At 40.9% G+C, this 16,650-nt stretch overlaps 1 protein-coding gene across 12 annotated transcripts in view; it reads right to left on the reverse strand.

Annotated features, from left to right (window-relative positions):
- TMEM245 (transmembrane protein 245) overlaps window positions 1-16,650 on the reverse strand; it is a 757,127-nt gene that overhangs the window by 333,547 nt on the left and 406,930 nt on the right. For all 12 annotated transcript variants that reach the window (XR_011855834.1, XR_011855837.1, XR_011855832.1 and 9 more), the window contains one exon: window positions 16,336-16,458. Coding sequence is in view for 3 of the 12 variants with exons in the window: in XM_072152982.1 (XP_072009083.1) it covers window positions 16,336-16,458 (123 nt within the window). In the remaining 9 variants the exon portion in view is untranslated. The remainder of the gene's footprint in view (window positions 1-16,335; window positions 16,459-16,650) is intronic.

The following is a 16,650-nucleotide window of genomic DNA, read 5'->3' on the forward strand; positions in this document are numbered from 1 at the left end:
GTTATTTTTAGCCCAGATTAGGAATCTCATCTAGGGAAAGTACAAGCAATCTTGGATTCCTTGCGGGAAGCTGGCTTACACACTAACCCCAAAAAAATGTAATATGGGTCTGAAGGAGGCTAGATCTTTGGAAGAGGAGTCATCAAACCCCAAACTGACAAAATTGAGGCGTTTAAAAACTGGCCTCAGGCCATTTCCAAAAAAACAGGGCAGAGCCTTCTTGGGCATAGCAGAGTATTACAGAAGTTTTGTGAGAAACTTTGCCATTATTACTGCTGCTCTCACAGACCTTACCAAAAGGCCAAATCCAACATGTTAAAGTGGATTGATAAGGCAGGGCAGGCTTTGCAGAAATGAAAGGAGATGCAATCCCAGTTGGGATTGCTCCCAACATTAAGAAGGAGTTTATACTGCATGCAGATGCCTCTAATGTTGGCTTAGGGGCTGTTCTATCTCAGGTGATAAATGGGAAAAAGCACCCTGTAATGTACCTCAGCAGAAAGCTGACATCTGCTGAGAAAAATTATGCAATTATAGAAAGGAGATGCATTGCTCTTAAGTGGGCCACTGAGTCTCTGAGATATCTTCTGGGCAGACAATTTAAACTAGTAACAGAACACTCACCCTTAAAATGGATGGCCCAAAAAAGGGGAAAAATGTGAGAGTGACTAGATGGTTCGTGGCTTTACAAGATTTTAAGTTTTATGTGGAACATCGTCCAGGAGCTAAACATGGTAATGCAGAAGTGTTAACACTGTACATTGTTTAATGTTAAAAGTTGCTCCTCCCCACAGGTTTGTAAGGCAGCTGCTGGAAAGGTCATCAATGGCATCTATGACCTAACAGAGCAAGAGGTTATGCTGAGAGAAAGCAGGCCTGAATGTACGGACTGTCATTGCGTTTGTTTTGTGTGTAGTTACTAGAGAGGAAAAAGCCACTGTAATAGCTAGTTGGCGCCCAGACGGGTAAATCTTTTAGTTGTATGTTGTTTTTGTTTCACACGATGAGCCTGTACGTATGTGGCCTGTAATTAATCTTCTAATAAAGACTAATAAAGGCAGGAAGAAGCACCAGTTGGGAAATACAAGTCTGCCTGAAAGGTTGGGTCCAGCTAGGTATATCACTCTCAACCTTGGGAAACTGCTCCGTCATGCATCAATTTCAAATAAAAAAAAATAGTGTACAGTATTCACTATGGGAACATGGGGGATCCAGAAAAAGGGCTCCTGGTGACAGGCCCTTCATAAGGATTAAGCCGCTTTAGGGCTTTTGGACAAAGCCTGATCTGCCCTGCGTTAAGATTAAAACCTCTGAAAGCTTTAACACATCCAGGTATTTTTGAGGTTTGTTTTCTTGTCACACACTCTATATCAAATTAGTGGAAAAATTTGGATGATATCTTTTGCATTCAATTATGAAAAAATTGGAAATTCTCAATTTTCAAAGTTCTATATTTTGTGCTTTTTAGGTAGGTAGTCATAGCACCCAAATAACTTTATAACTAACCTTTTCCGAATGTATGCTTTATGATGGCATGGTTTCTTATGCATCCTATCTTTTTATAGGATGTTATGGGGCAATGTAGGTGCAGTTTTCACATTTTTATGAAAATTGACAAAACCTATATCTACAGGCACATGCTCAGTTTTTAAGTGACTTTGATAGGGCCTAACCTTAAAAAGTACCCCATTTTAGAAATTATTCCCCTTAATGTACGAGGAACCAACTCTAATAAGTTTGTTAACCCTTTGCAACCTCTTGCTCTAGTAGAGAGACCCTCTCATGGTGCATCTAGGGTTTGTGAATTTCCCCACTGTGGGACTAATAAAGGATTATCTTATCTTATCTTATCTTATGAAGCCCTGGTCCAGGTGCAGGTGCAGGCTAACATGCTGGATTAATCATCAATGGCCAACCCTAGCTGGAACATAGATGTCATTGATGACTTTTCCAGCCATTGCCTTACAAGGGGTCAAAACAAAATGGAGGTGGAATTTACAATTTGTAAGTTTTTTTAGGCAATACATTCATTTTGGGCAAAAAAAATTAAAAAATCACAATGGATTAAATGATGTAAAGCTCCACAAAGTTTGATACCCAATTTCTCCCAAGTATGCTGAAACCCCATATGTTGGTTAACTGCTGTATAGGCACAAGACAGGGTATAGAATGGAAGGAGCAAATCAGATTTGCATTGTCATATTTTACAAGCTATAACATTTTTACATTTTTTGTAATGTAGACATATAGGGGCTTTTTATTAGAGGATTTCAATAGCTAATTTTTTTGGTGAGGATAACAAAATCATTAATTCTAGTTTAGGGTATTTAGCTTTTTTGTTAGCCATTCACCATACCATAAAAATAATGTTATCTTTATTCTATGGATCACCACAATTACGGCGATACCCAACTTATACAGCTTTTTTATGGTTGACTTGTTTTGCAGAATACAGACCTCATTTATTGAGAAATTTACTTGCTTTTACATCGCCATTACATAACATTTTTTTTTTTTTTTATACAGAGCAGTTTTAGGGCAAGAAAGCTGTACTATTTGGTTCAATAACATTTTATTGCAATGTTACAACAAATAAGATGAATAACGCAACCAGATACAACAGTAAAGTCAAAGAAAAAAAATTTAGCCGATCATAAAAACGAACACAAACAAACAATCGGTACGACGTCTACAAGACAAAACACACGGCCAGGTTTATCAAGCTGTCTGAAAGTCAGAATATTTCTAGTTGCCCAATCACAGCTCAGCTTTAATTCTACCAGAGCTAATGAATATTTTAAAGGGGAACTGCGATTGGTTGCCATAGGCAACTAGAAATATTCTGACTTTCAGACAACTTGATAAATCTACCCATTAGACTCCAACAGACACAGGGTATGAGGGCAGTGTCTCACCCATGACCCATGTATTAATGTCCGGAGACCCAAGCAGCAAACTCTGGAGAATCCCTTAAAGATCTCCATTGGAGCCACCTGAGATGGAACCTGTGAGACGCATCCAATCTGAAGTCATCCAACACCACCAGTTCCTCCATTCTCACTGTATAAGCCATTTCGTCTGCCCACTTTGCCCTGGTAGGTACCAAGTTAGATTTCTACAATCTAAGGATAATTCATCTAACTGCCATGACAAAGTGCTTATTTTTACCTTTATGTATGTTCCAGGAAACATGGTCAGAAGAGCAATGTCAGGTTGGCAGGGGGTCAAGACGAGGTTAGGCGATTGTGGAAGGCAAAAACAACCTCCCAGTGCATATGCACCCCTGGGCACTCCCACCAGATGTGTAGCATTGACCTCTCAGCAATCCCATACCTCCAGCAACTGTACAATCGGGTACAGTGGGGAAATAACGGTGGAGAACTACAGGGGTCCTATAACACTGTGATAGAATTTTATAATTTGTTTCCTGTAGTTAATAGGATATAGATGCCTTATGAGTGAAGGCCATAGCTCTCGACCATTCCACATTCATGAATTCCTTCTGACAGGTCACCTCCCAGGAGCCCTGTAAACCAATCCAACCACCACCATAGCTTTTCCTCAGCAACAACTCATACACCACGATATTAAATGAGCGGGGGGAGCGTTATTCGCACACCATGATTCAAAGGTAGCCAAATTTCTGGATAGGTTGGCCACCGGAGCCAGGACTCTACAGAAACTATTAACTTGCTGTATAGTGAGCCACCTGCATCCCTGCAGGATCATATCCCCCCCCAGGTTTAAGACCAGTTGTGGATACTAAATGCCTGATTTGAATCACTGTTGTCTCAGGAACTGTCAGGAAGCCGCATCAGCCAGGCCCAGGAAGAACTCTGGATTGTAGGACAAAGGGAAGAGTGGACCGGCACATGTGGACACTAACGCTCATCACCAGGCTCCATCCCACAGCTTAAGAATATTCTTGTATAGAAGAGAGAGGTGGGACCCCGCGGGCAAAGAGCCTGCAGGTATCCAGAGAGCCGCCACTAAATGGAAGGGTTTGCATTGCTCCTCTATTTCCAGCCATAAATCGCTCCGCGCCCTGTGTATAAGATTGAATATGCAGGAAAATACCGGAACCCAATGATTCAGTGAAAAATCTGAGTAGCCCACAACCCCCTTCCCTTAAGGTCTGGAGAAAGGGGAATATGCCACTAGGGGTATCGAGGCACCATAGACAAAGCAAGCAGTCATAGAACATAGTTTACATAGGAACATGCCAGGGATACCCCAAGCGACCGTCCGAAATACATATACTATTTTGGGGAGGATATCTATTTTCAGGGCATTCATCCTTCCTATCCATGAGAGTGGCAGCTAATCCTATAAAGCCAAATCCTTCTCCAAGGAACTGATCAAGGAAGTAAAATAAATATCAAATGCTCTGCTGGTATCGGACTATGAGGACTCCCAAGTATTTCATGGACCCGTGGCACCCGTTGGGAGGCGAATTCAAGGATAAAACATTAGTAGCAGGTAGCTTAGGATGGAGAGCCCTAGAGAGCCAGGGTGCACACTTATTACGATACTCGAAATACCCTTTTCATAGGCAATCCCTGGCACATTGGGACCTCTGATGCAGAATCTGGACTATTTTTTTGCTTAGTGGCTGCCAGCTCAGCTTTTAAAACCTTTGTCTGTCCTGGTTTATTAGCCTCCTACAGAGAGGCTCGAGTTCAAAAGAGTGTTATCAGTTTATCTGATCCATGGTACATGAAAAGGCTCTTAATACGGCACTTCAGGGATTCCCATTGAAGCAGGATATCGTCCCTTTCCTGTGCAAGAACAGGGGCAAAAGACGCAGTGACCTGACTTAAGACTAAATGCAACATATTGTCATTGAGATGCCACCAGTAGATCCTACACTGTGGTGCACCACATTGTAGAGCCCCCAGCACTAGACCGTGATTGAACCAAAGCTGTTTATCAATAGAGCTCTGCAAAAAGAGATCAAGCAGGTCCTGGAAAACAAAGAGATAGTCCAATCTGCAAGTAGAAAAGAAAGTTTTTATGCAGCTCACCCACTCGTAAATATCTTGTTACATCATTCAAAAACTCACATAATTCAACAGAGTATAGGTTTGATTTGTATAAATGATGTGCTAATGCAGTTATTGCCAAATCATGGGGGATGGAGCTGTAAAGGGAACTGACATCACATGTAACCCACATGTATTTGTCATCCCACCCAATAACTGCCTTAGCACATCATTTTTATACAAATCGAGCCTATACTCTGTTGAATTATGTGAGTTTTTGATTGATGTAACAAGATATTTATTAATACACAATTTCTTTTCATTTCATGGTATTTTTTTTTACAGATTAGAGGGGCGACAATGGGGGAACGTTTTTCTCAGTCATTAGCGAACCTCTTTATGTCCTGGTGGGAGGAGGAGTTTATTTATTCAGAACTAAATCCATTTTTGGGGAGCATTGCCTGGTACGGGCGATACATCAACGACATACTCATTGTGTGGTTGGGAGATGTGTCGTCCGTCCCGGGCTTTGTTACCCATTTGAATACTAATAATGTTAACCTGAGTTTTACTTTATATTTCAACAAAAATGAGGTCGCTTTTCTGGACCTCATGTTGACAGGATGTGCATCAGAGAAACAAGTTAGAACAACTTTGTTTAGGAAAAATACGGCAGGGAATACAGTCTTAAGTGCCAATAGTAGCCACCCAGCACACAAACTAAAGGCTATACCCGTGGGCGAGTACATCAGGCTCAGAAGAGCCTGTACAGACGAGATAGATTTTTTGAATCAAGCTAAAATTCTTAGCCAGAGACTAATGGCTAGGGATTATCCAAAATGGTCCATCGATAGAGCGTTTAACATTGCTATATCGAGGGATCGACAGACCCTTCTGGAACCCAATAAAAACAGAAACAGCACCAATAGGTTTAAATATTCCAAAGTCACTTTTTCAACACAATATAGTATTGATTTTCCTCATATAATAAGAATTCTGAAAAAGAACCTTCCAATCTTGTATCAAGATGACATATTGAACTCAATACTTAAAAACGGTTGCAATTTCGTTTCCAAAAAAAGTTCCCACCTTAGGCACAAAATTATCCCCAAGTCTCTTCCTAAATTACACAAATAGTGATAATAAGAAAACCTGGTTGAGCACAAAGGGCTTTTACCGTTGTGGGTCTGTGCGTTGCTATGTATGCCAACATGCCAAACAGATAGTATCCTTATCACTTGACAATGATGCCAGACCGCATTTGAAAGAAACTTTTATTAATTGAGATTCCACATTTATAGTTTATGTGATAAGATGTGAAACCTGTAACATGTCCTATGTAGGATGCACCACAAGGAAATTAAAAATACGGATTGCGGAACATCTACGGGACTGCTCCAAAAGCATAGAAAATAACATGTCGTGAGCGTCCAGACACTTTGCCACTGTTCATACAGGAGATGTTTCTTCGTTCCGTTTCTATGGTTTAGAGAAAATTCATAGAGGGAAGAGAGGAGGTGACATGCGCAGGGTCCTTTTAAAACGTGAGGCATTTTGGATCTTCAGACTGGGCACAAGGGCCCCTTTAGGTCTGAATTTAAGATCGGATCTTTCTTTCTTTTATTAGGATATACATCTATCTTTCGATTCCCTCCACGAAAAGAATATTTTCTTTGTTTTGTTTACACAAAGGGATATTCTTGTATACATTTTTCAGCATACCTTGTTCTCCGACATGCTTTTTGCATACCTTATTCTCCGACATGTTTTTTTGCACATGTTTTGCATATCTTGTTCTTTAGCGTTTTCTTGTATTGATATTTACCTTTCCAGCCAAAGTAACGATTTTTGTCATGCAATGTTGTAATATTAATGTATTTGCTTACCTAGGAGATCACATCTCTGTTATGACGCGGAGTACACCCCGCCCCCCCCCGCCCCCCCCCGCCGTGACGTTTCTCACTACATATGTGCACACGCCTCCTTTACAGTGATTGGTGGTTTATGGTTTTAAATGTTTTATTTGTTTAGTAGAATATATGCCATGACTAAGAGCACGGACGTGCTCGAAACACGCAGGCGATATCCCTACCTCCTGAATATCGCCTGCAATACCTGAATAAAGATCAACATTGTTTTAAGGATGTGCTGCGTTTGCTCACCTTTTTAAAGATAGTCCAATCTACTATACTAGCTATGGGGGAACAAATGGTGGCTGTAGTCCTGACTACAGGGTATAAAGCCCTCCAGAGATCAACTAGGCACAATCAAAATACTGCCTGCCTAAGCCAACGGGTTGCTGAAAAGGAAACAGCTGACCTACACTCAGGGTAGACATGTTTGTTGTAACAGCATCACTGCCCAAAACACTGAAGGGAAAGGAAGCCACAGGTGGCAGGAAACACAGAGACGGACACTCTGGTAGGGCAATTTGGGCAACTCGGAAGTCCCCAAAAATGCAGGCAGATCTTCTAAGTCCTTAGAGGCAGCCATTTTGGCCCCCTTTTTAATATAGATGGAATGGAAACCCGCAGTGGAATGGAAACTCTCTCTCTCTCAAAACCATTGTGAGGGCCGGACAGTCCTGTGCAGCTGCAGGGTGCAACTGTCTGAATCCGTCAAGATAGTTATGGAGCAGTCGCCCGCTCATTTCTAGCCGCCCTCAAGAAGGCCTCCCTTTCCCTGGAAATTTGACAAATAATGTCCATGGGTCTAGCTGGATCCGTTCCTTGCGGATGTGCAGCCCAGTGAAAATGATCAATTTCCAATCGATATGGAAGCTCTTCTATGTGGAATATTGGAAGAGCTGGGTGACCACAGAGTTCAGATCCTGGGCAGGGTATATCCTTTGGCAGGCCTCTTATCCGCAGATTATTTTGCCTATGGCAATTTTCAATGTCCTCCAGGTGTGCACATATAGTGAGAAGCTGCATTGTGTGCTCCTGTAGGACTAGCTGGTGCTCATCCATACAGGCTGTAGCAGCCTCCAAGGCCTGCTCCAAATCTTCTCCTGAGGAAGTAAGGCAAAACATGTGTCGGGTGGTGTCCACCTTTGGCCTATATATACCTGTGTATGTAACCCTTGTCCTTGACTTCTTCTGAGGACTATATCTTCATACCTCTTTACAGGTTTACAGTGATCTATTTATTGTGTATATTTAGTTATTTGATCATTTTTGGACATTTTCTCTGTATGTTGTCTTTTTAAATGGATTTGTTTTAATAAAGATTTAATAAGGATTCGATCTAATAAAGTGTTGCTTTATGCGTTCTACCTTTTGGTTATTGTTTCCTTATTTTGTGGTGTTATTTGATTTTGGTGGGGGTACATTGTGTCTGTGCACCCTGTTACTTGTATCAGTGTTCATGCCTAAATAATAGTAAAACCCCTTAATTTACCCCATTATAAGAATGAAACCCCTCAAAGTATGTTTAACTACTTTTACGAAGTTTGTTAAGCCTTTAGGTGTTTCACAAAATGGGTAGTTCATAGGACCATGAAAATAATATGTTGTCTTTATTCTGTGGGTCACAACGATTATGGCGATACCTCATTTATATAGCATTTTTAAAAGAAACCTACCACTTGAAGTGGCAGGTATAAGAGGGCACTACCGAGCACCAGCTCAGGGTGAGCTGGTGCCGGAGCTTATTTTTGTTAGTGTTTTAAACCGCAGTATCACTTTTTAAACTTTATGACCGAAGCTGCTTCAGCGCAGGGAGGTACGCGCTCAGCGCATCATGCGCACGACCGTGCGCGCGGCTACATAGGAAGTGAAGGAGAGCCGTGTGCACGGTCGCGCGCATGGTGCGCCGAGCGGTTACCTCCCTGCGCCGAAGCAGCTTCGGCCATAAAGTTTAAAAAGTGTTTTAAACCGCAATACTGCGGTTTAAAACACTAACAAAACAACAAAACTAAGCTCCGGCACCAGCTCACCCTCTTATACCTGCCACGTCAAGTGGTAGGTTTCCTTTAATTTGTCCAATTTTCTTAATAAAAACAAAAATGGAGAATGGAGCTAGTTTTGTCTGCAGCTGTGGCTTGAGTGATGGACGGCTGAACCAGCCCATTTCCTTTAGAGCAGTGGTTCTCAACCTGTGGGTCGCGACCCCGGTGGGGGTCGAACGACCAAAACACAGGGGTCGCCTAAAGCCATCGGAGCCACGATTTTATTGCATTTTTTGGCACGAATACAATATTCTTGTACATGGTTTGGGGTCACCGCAACATGAGGAACTGTATTGTAGGGTCACAGCATTAGAAAGGTTGAGAACCACTGCTTTAGAGGGTGCTGATTGTTCAGTCTTTTGTCTGCTATCTAGTGCTTTTGCTACTTTGTTGTTTGCTATTCTGTGTATTTTACCTCTGCTACACTTACTGACCTATTCTATTGCTAAACAATTCTGTACCTTTGCCTCATCTTGGTTTTGACTCAGTTCTGTCCGTCTCTGCTTGTATCTGTTCTTTATCCATCGGTGTCATGCATCTCCCTGTGTTACTTTGCTTCCCATGTTCCAGGTTTATTCAGTATTCCTGTTACCTGTCCGCTCCAACATCCAGCAGCTGCCAGACGTAGTAAGTCTTCTCATGGGGAGTTGGCCACCACTTACCCTTGCCCCAAGTCTGATTGTGGTTGTGCTGTTGCTGGACAAGTTCATTACACTGATATGAATATATACAAAAGACAAGCACTTACACTTAGCACTTCCTGGCTCTTATTTTCTCCCTTTCATTCCCTCCCCCTAACTTTGATACATTCACAGGGTGGATCATTAGTTATCACGAGATTGGTACCCTACTCAATTTGATAGCTATACATTTTTTGAGTTTTTGATTTATCTTTTGCAATATGTAGAGTATTGTTACATAATGTGAGGGGAGTTAGTTCCCTGCTAAACGTCACAGAGTCATGATTGACTACTCTAAACATCACCCCGATATTATACAAGAGACACATTTCTTTGTTACCTCAAGCCCCAACTATTTCCACTCCCAAAATAAACTGGTTTACATGGAGTGGCATACGATTCTCCTTCAAAATTAATTCCCTTTCAACTACTAGACAAATAATCTGACCCTGTAGGCGGTACACTGCAACAGAGCGAATATGACACTAAACTCCAGCTTATGGCCCTTCTCATTACAAGAGCTAAAGGGGCGCTTAAGTGGACACAGGCTTCATTCTACAAATATGCTAATAAAATGGCTCAAATGCTGGCACGCCACTTACAACAAAAGAAACACCTCATTTCAGTATGCTCCATTAAGACACGAGATGGAAACATCAGTTCTCACCCTGAATGTATTTACACTACATTGTGTCATTTATACCAGTCCCTTTGCACCCCAACACCACAACCTAACCCCTCTAGTATAGCAAACTTTCTTAACTTGGTCAACCTCTCTTCTTTCCCTTCATCGGCAGCAGAAATCCTCACGACCCCAATTACTGATGAAGAAATCACAGAGAAAGTCAAAGCCCTCAAATTAGAAAAGTCCTCAGGTACAGACAGCATTTCTGCCGCTTATTATAAAAAGTTTCTCCCTATCCTCCCCTTACAAATCCGTGCTTATTGTAACGCCACACAATTTTTACTTAACACATTTAGCTGTTATACCTAAGTCAAACAACGATCCCCTTTGTCCCAGTCATTATAGACCCATTTCCCAACTAAATTTGGACTTAAAAGTATTGACCTCTATATTAGCACAACGTATTTACTCTTTTCTTCCAGCATCGATCCATAGAGACCAAGTTGGTTTTATCCCATCCCGCCAAGCAACAGATAATATCCGTAATATCCTAAACATCATACATTCCGCAAATTAATCCCATACCCACCTACTGATGCTTTTGCTTGATATAAAAAAAAGCTTTTGATCCTGTCCTTATTTGTTTGCAGTATTAGAGTGCTTCAGCTTACCAAAAGATTTTACTGCCACCCTAAAACTACTTTACGATTAACCAGTAGCTTATCTTAAACTCCCCCCACTCGGTCCCCCACAACTATTAAGTTTGCCAGGGACACAAGTCATGGGTGTCCACTGTCACCTGTACTTTTTTCTTCAGCTACAGAACAACTGGCAGCGACAATTAGAACTAATCCAGACATCCAAGGCTTTAAAACAATACATGATACTTTTTTCTGATGATCTACTTCTCTCTATCACTAGCCTCCACACATCTTTCCAAGTCTGTTGCAGCTCCTCAATAATTTCCATTCAGTATCAGGGAATACACATTTAGTTAAATTCATTTGCCATATGTAAACATTTCTTCAATTGGATTTTATTAAAAAAATGTTTCTGTGTTTAGATAATTTCTCATAAATGTAGCCATGTTGTCCCTTAGAAACGAGATGGCTTCCTTGGATACGACCACCTCACATTTTGGCAGCGGTGGCCAGACATGCGCTATTGAGTCCTGTTTGACCACCTGGATTCTGCATTCATTACCACAGGACGGCTGCTGGACCTGCAGTAACTCCAGGACATTTTATATACAAAAACCTTTTGCGTCTTCTTGCAATCGTTCCAGCAGAGGTGGCCGTAACTAAGGACAAAGTCTTGTTTCTAGGGGACTACTTTTATGAGAAATTATCTTCACACAGGAACATTTTTTCAAAAACATCTAATTCAAGAAATGTTTATATATGGCAGATTAATAAAAACTGAATGTGAATGCCCAGATGAGAATACCCCTTTAAGGTCAATATGTATAAGTAGGAAGCTCTATGTTTGCACATCACTCCAAGGACACAAGAAGTCCTAGTGCAGTGGTGGCGAACCTATGGCACAGGTGCCAGAGGCGGCATTCGGAGCTCTTTCTGTGGGCACCCGGGCCATCGCCCCAGCACTCCAGACAGGACTCAAAGAATCTCCCTGCCTTTCCGAGCAACTTAAAAGATGCTACTTTCAGTTGTATTTTAAAGTGATATTTACTTTGCTACTTGGGCGTGTAGGAAGAGGGAGAATGAGCAGACGGGCCAAATTATCTTTGGAGAACCTTCGGCTGCCCCACGATTCTCTGTGTACAGAGGGAAACTGGAAAGAATCTAAAACTATGCTAATTTTTAATCTTTCTACTATGATGCTGTCCTCAGGAGGCCAATATGATTGAAAGTTGTTGAAGAAGAGGGAGCAATAAGTTACTGCTTTAATTTTTGGTTGGCACCTCGCAATAATGGGGGTTTTGGGTTGCAGTTTGGGCACTCGGCCACTAAAAGGTTCGCCATCACTGTCCTAGTGGATTCTTTTGGCTTCAAAATCAATGGCGTTTCGCTAGAATTATGCCCCATTAATATAATGATTCCAAACAGACTTAAATAATTGGTCCAAACCTTCCCTTACTTGGCTGGGTCAGATCTACACAATTAAAATGCTAACCCTACCAAGGTTTTATACCTTTTCATATCATTGCCCATTCCAATTACGGTAACAATGTTTAAACACATTAATTCTCTAAATTTTTATGGAACAACAAACGCCCATGCATAACGCTCTCCACCATGTTCAGGCACCAATTACTAGGTGGCCTGATGCTTCCTGATTTTGCCCTATACTGCAAAGAAACCCAAATTGCTCAATTCGCATTAACTACTCTTAAAAATGCCCCTAGATGGATTTCCCTTGAATCCAAGCTGCTCCATTCCGTATCATTGCCAAGTCTGTTCTGGACTGTCTGTACGGGTCCCTGCCATATCACCTTACTCGTTGAACACTTTAAAACTCTGGTGATCTATACGATTCTAGCAAATGGTTCTGTACTCCTTATAGGGCAGTGATGGCGAACCTTTTACAAACAGAGTGCCCAAACTACATCCAAAATCCACTTATTTACCTTGAAGTGCCAGCATGGAATTTTATACAGTAACTTACTGCTACCTGTTCTTCCACATCTTTCAATTGTATCGGCCGTCTGAGGCCACCAGTATAGTTGACAGAAGGAAGGCAAATTCAAACTATCATTGTAGCTTCTTTCCAGGGTCTCTCTGTACAGGAAGAAATGGTGGGTCCAGCAAGATGACCCACAAAGATAATGCAGTTCTGTCAACACCTTCTTACTTTCCACGCAGTTCCAAACAGCCAATAAAGTGTCACTTTTAAATAGCGCCTGAGAGCAGCATCTCTTAAGTTGAAGATTCAGTGTTTGGTGAACTCTGTCCTTGGACAATGGCCTGAGCGCCCGCAAAAAGGGCTCCGAGTGCCACCTCTGGCACCAGTGCCATAGTTTCGCCACCACTGTTATAGGGGATAAATTAGCAAGAGTCAAGAATAAAGCTCATCACTTTAGAAACTATAATCCATATAGCTGCAAAATGGAAAACACTGGACCTATTGTTCACAGCAGTTAAGAACAGAATCAATTTACTGATGCTTATTGAAAGGATAGAGGCAACCAGGACAGACACCGTACCCCTATTTGAAGGCTTCTTGGAATATAATTGACTCAAATTTTTCGTAATGGCGAAATATATCAACTTACTTGGGTGTAAAACACCAGATATATCAACTGAGAAATTTCAAAAGAACGGAGATTTAATCGCAAAACTAGACCACATAGCAAGTTCTGGGGGGAGATTTATCTTTTTTTTGTGTTGGTGTGTTTTTTATTTTGCGTTTTTTCCTTGAAGTTTTTGGGTTGGCTTTGTTGTTTTTACACCGTGATCTTGGTTTTCTCCAATACAAAGGCAAACTGCACAAACTGCTACACATCCCCCGCAACACACAGCACTATCCAAACAAAAAACAATGTGCAGTTAGAGTTGCTGGCCTTGGACAGGCGGCCCGTGCTCTTTAAACCTGCTTAGAGTAGGTGTATTTTAGCGCCAGCATAAGCGCAAGTTTAAAAAGACACTGAAAATAAATCAGGTGAACACAAGTAAAAAAAATCAGATGGGAAGAAAGATGCAGCGTAATGGAGAAAACCGAGCATACGGTGGAAAGATTGCTAAATTTTAAAGTTTTTGCTCACTTTAAGGTTTTGAGGTATCTGCTCATTCGGTGTGCAAAAACATTGCAAAAATGCTGAAATTGTGCAGATGTTAAACATACTTGCGACAGGCGCAGTCTATTCGCATACAGTACACACAGCTGATAATCATATCGGAATTCAGGGAAAATATGCAAAATGTTCCAGGATGTGATAAGGAAAACCCCGCCTCTTTTAGCTACCTTGTAAGGCAGCTCCCTGACATCACACATGACCTACAAGAGGCCTTATGACATGATGCATGATCAAAACCAAACCAGTATATCTATTCCAGAAGGAACAGACTCCAAACTGTAGACAGCACTGTTTCAACCGGATTGGGTCTCCTCAGTACAGCGTAGGGAACTGGTTTGGCTGAGTGAGAGGCTTGTGACTAGGGTCGGGAAGTAAACTAAACAGCCATGTGTACAGATGAGCCATGTGAGATTACTAAAGGATATTAGGGAAATAAAGCTAGAGCCCTCTAAAGGGTTGGTGAATCTTGTGCTGTGATCCATGGATTCTAAATGCCTTTAAATAGAGGTTAGGGGGGAGATTTATCATTAGGCAGGATTTTTCACAGATGTCTATGTGATAGATCGGCAGGTCTAAGTTGTATGTGCAGTGTTAAATACCTTCCGATTAAGGCCACCGTGTAGAGGCGTGGTTTTCTTTGCATATTTTCCTAGAATACATCCATGGTTAAAGGACTCCACACAACTAGAGTGTGTTACTTCTGGAATAGATATACTGGTTTGGTTTTTATCCTGCATCATGTCAAAAGGACTCTTGTAGGTCATGCTTGATGTCAAGAGAACTGCCTTACAAGGTAGCTAAAAAAAGGGGTGGTTTTCCTTATCCCATCCTAGAAAACTTTGCATATTTTCCCAGAAATCTCGCAGTGGAGCATCCATGGCTAGAATACTCCACACGTCTACATGGTGGCATTAATTGGCAGTCTCTGTAAGGAGAACTCTTACTTTCCAATCATATCGGAAGGTATTTAACACTGGAAGGTATTACAACATAAATCATACCGTTGGAAACCTGCCAGTCTATCACATAGACATCTGTGCAAAATCCTGCCTAATGATAACTCTCCCCGCTTACCTCTATTTAAAGGCAGTTAGAATCCCTGGATCACAGCACAAGGTTCACCAACCCTTTAGGGGGCTCTAGCTTTATTTCCCTAATAATCTTTAGTAATCTCACATGGCTCATCTGTACACATGGCTGTTCAGGTTATAACCTCTCACAGACAACTATACTGATTGTGTACAAATCCCATTTCCAGGTATCCTTCCACCCCGTGAACCCCTTTCCTCTCCCACTGTTATCTCTTTTTTTTTATTGATACAGCAGCTGGCTATGTATCGCACCAAACTAATCTATGTGAATTCCCCCTGCTGGGAGTATGTGTTTTTCCGTGACATATTGTAAGGCACTATTCAGTCTTCCGTCAATAAAATTTTGTTGAAACTTAAACAACTAGTGATCAAAGATTACAGTTCAGCAAATAAGGATTGCAGCACCACATACAATGATATATTGAACATAAAGAAAGGCTGTCATGTGATTATGTGGCGGTCTTATTAGACCCAGTCCAGCTCAAATCCCCCACTACACTACAAAAAGCATTGCCATAGTCGCCCCATTTGACTGAGATTATACATATAAATCAAAATGACCGAAACAAAATAGAGAATTCATTAATAATGTTCATTTTGCGTTAATTTGAAAATTAAAATAAAAAGTAGTGTAAATTACAAAAAAGGCCTTTTTTCCAATTTTAACCCCAAATAAAAAAAAAATTAAAAAAAAGTTTAAACTTTTATTACCTCTTTTACTTTTTAACTAGCTCTATGTGTCCCACAAGAAACACAGCAGAAAATATTAAGGTAGTATGCAAAAGAAAAAGTTATGTTCCTTAAACCAGCGCTTACAAAAATTTGCTAAAAATACCCGGTCACTTTTTTAGGCCCCGTCACTAGCACTTCTCTATAGGAGATGAATGGCCACAATGCAAGTCTGGGCAGAAATAGGACCTGCTTTAATTACTTTGCGCCCAGCCACCTGGTCCAGTCATGGCTTGGTGAGACACTATGTGCTCATGGCAGTATGACCATGCACAATAAATCTCTATTGAGGCTGTGAGCTAGCTGAAATTTGTGCAGCTAGTTAATGGACCCCCATATATGGTAATTTACACTTTGCTGTAGCATATTGTGCAGTATATTGTTTGGATTCTAATTTTGTACCTGTTAATAAAATAAATTAAGAATTTTGAGCTCAAAGCTCAAAAATATGAAAAACTAAAGTGATCACTAAGAAAATGACAGGTGAATTTTATACAAAAGGTAACTTAAAATTGTATCACTTACCAAAGACAGGACGAAATTAAGAAGTGTGGTGCCACTATAGATAATGACTGTGAAAAGGGTTGTAACTGTGGTAAAAAGTAAACTTAAATTCCGACTCATTACAATCCAGAGGGACTCCAAAATCTAGTGGTAATAAAACAAGATCAATAAATTATCAACCTGAATGAGAAATAATTAATAGTTCAGTTAAAAGTCTCAAGCTATGCCTCTGAAAAGATGGTAAAGCTAATATGAACATAAATGTCTCCAAATTAGTTTTTATTCAGTTAAATTGGGAAAAAAAATAAAAAAAACATATAAACAAGGTATTTTCAT

Source organism: Engystomops pustulosus, chromosome 5 (assembly GCF_040894005.1).
Source record: "Engystomops pustulosus chromosome 5, aEngPut4.maternal, whole genome shotgun sequence".
In the NCBI taxonomy this organism is placed as follows: domain Eukaryota; kingdom Metazoa; phylum Chordata; class Amphibia; order Anura; family Leptodactylidae; genus Engystomops; species Engystomops pustulosus.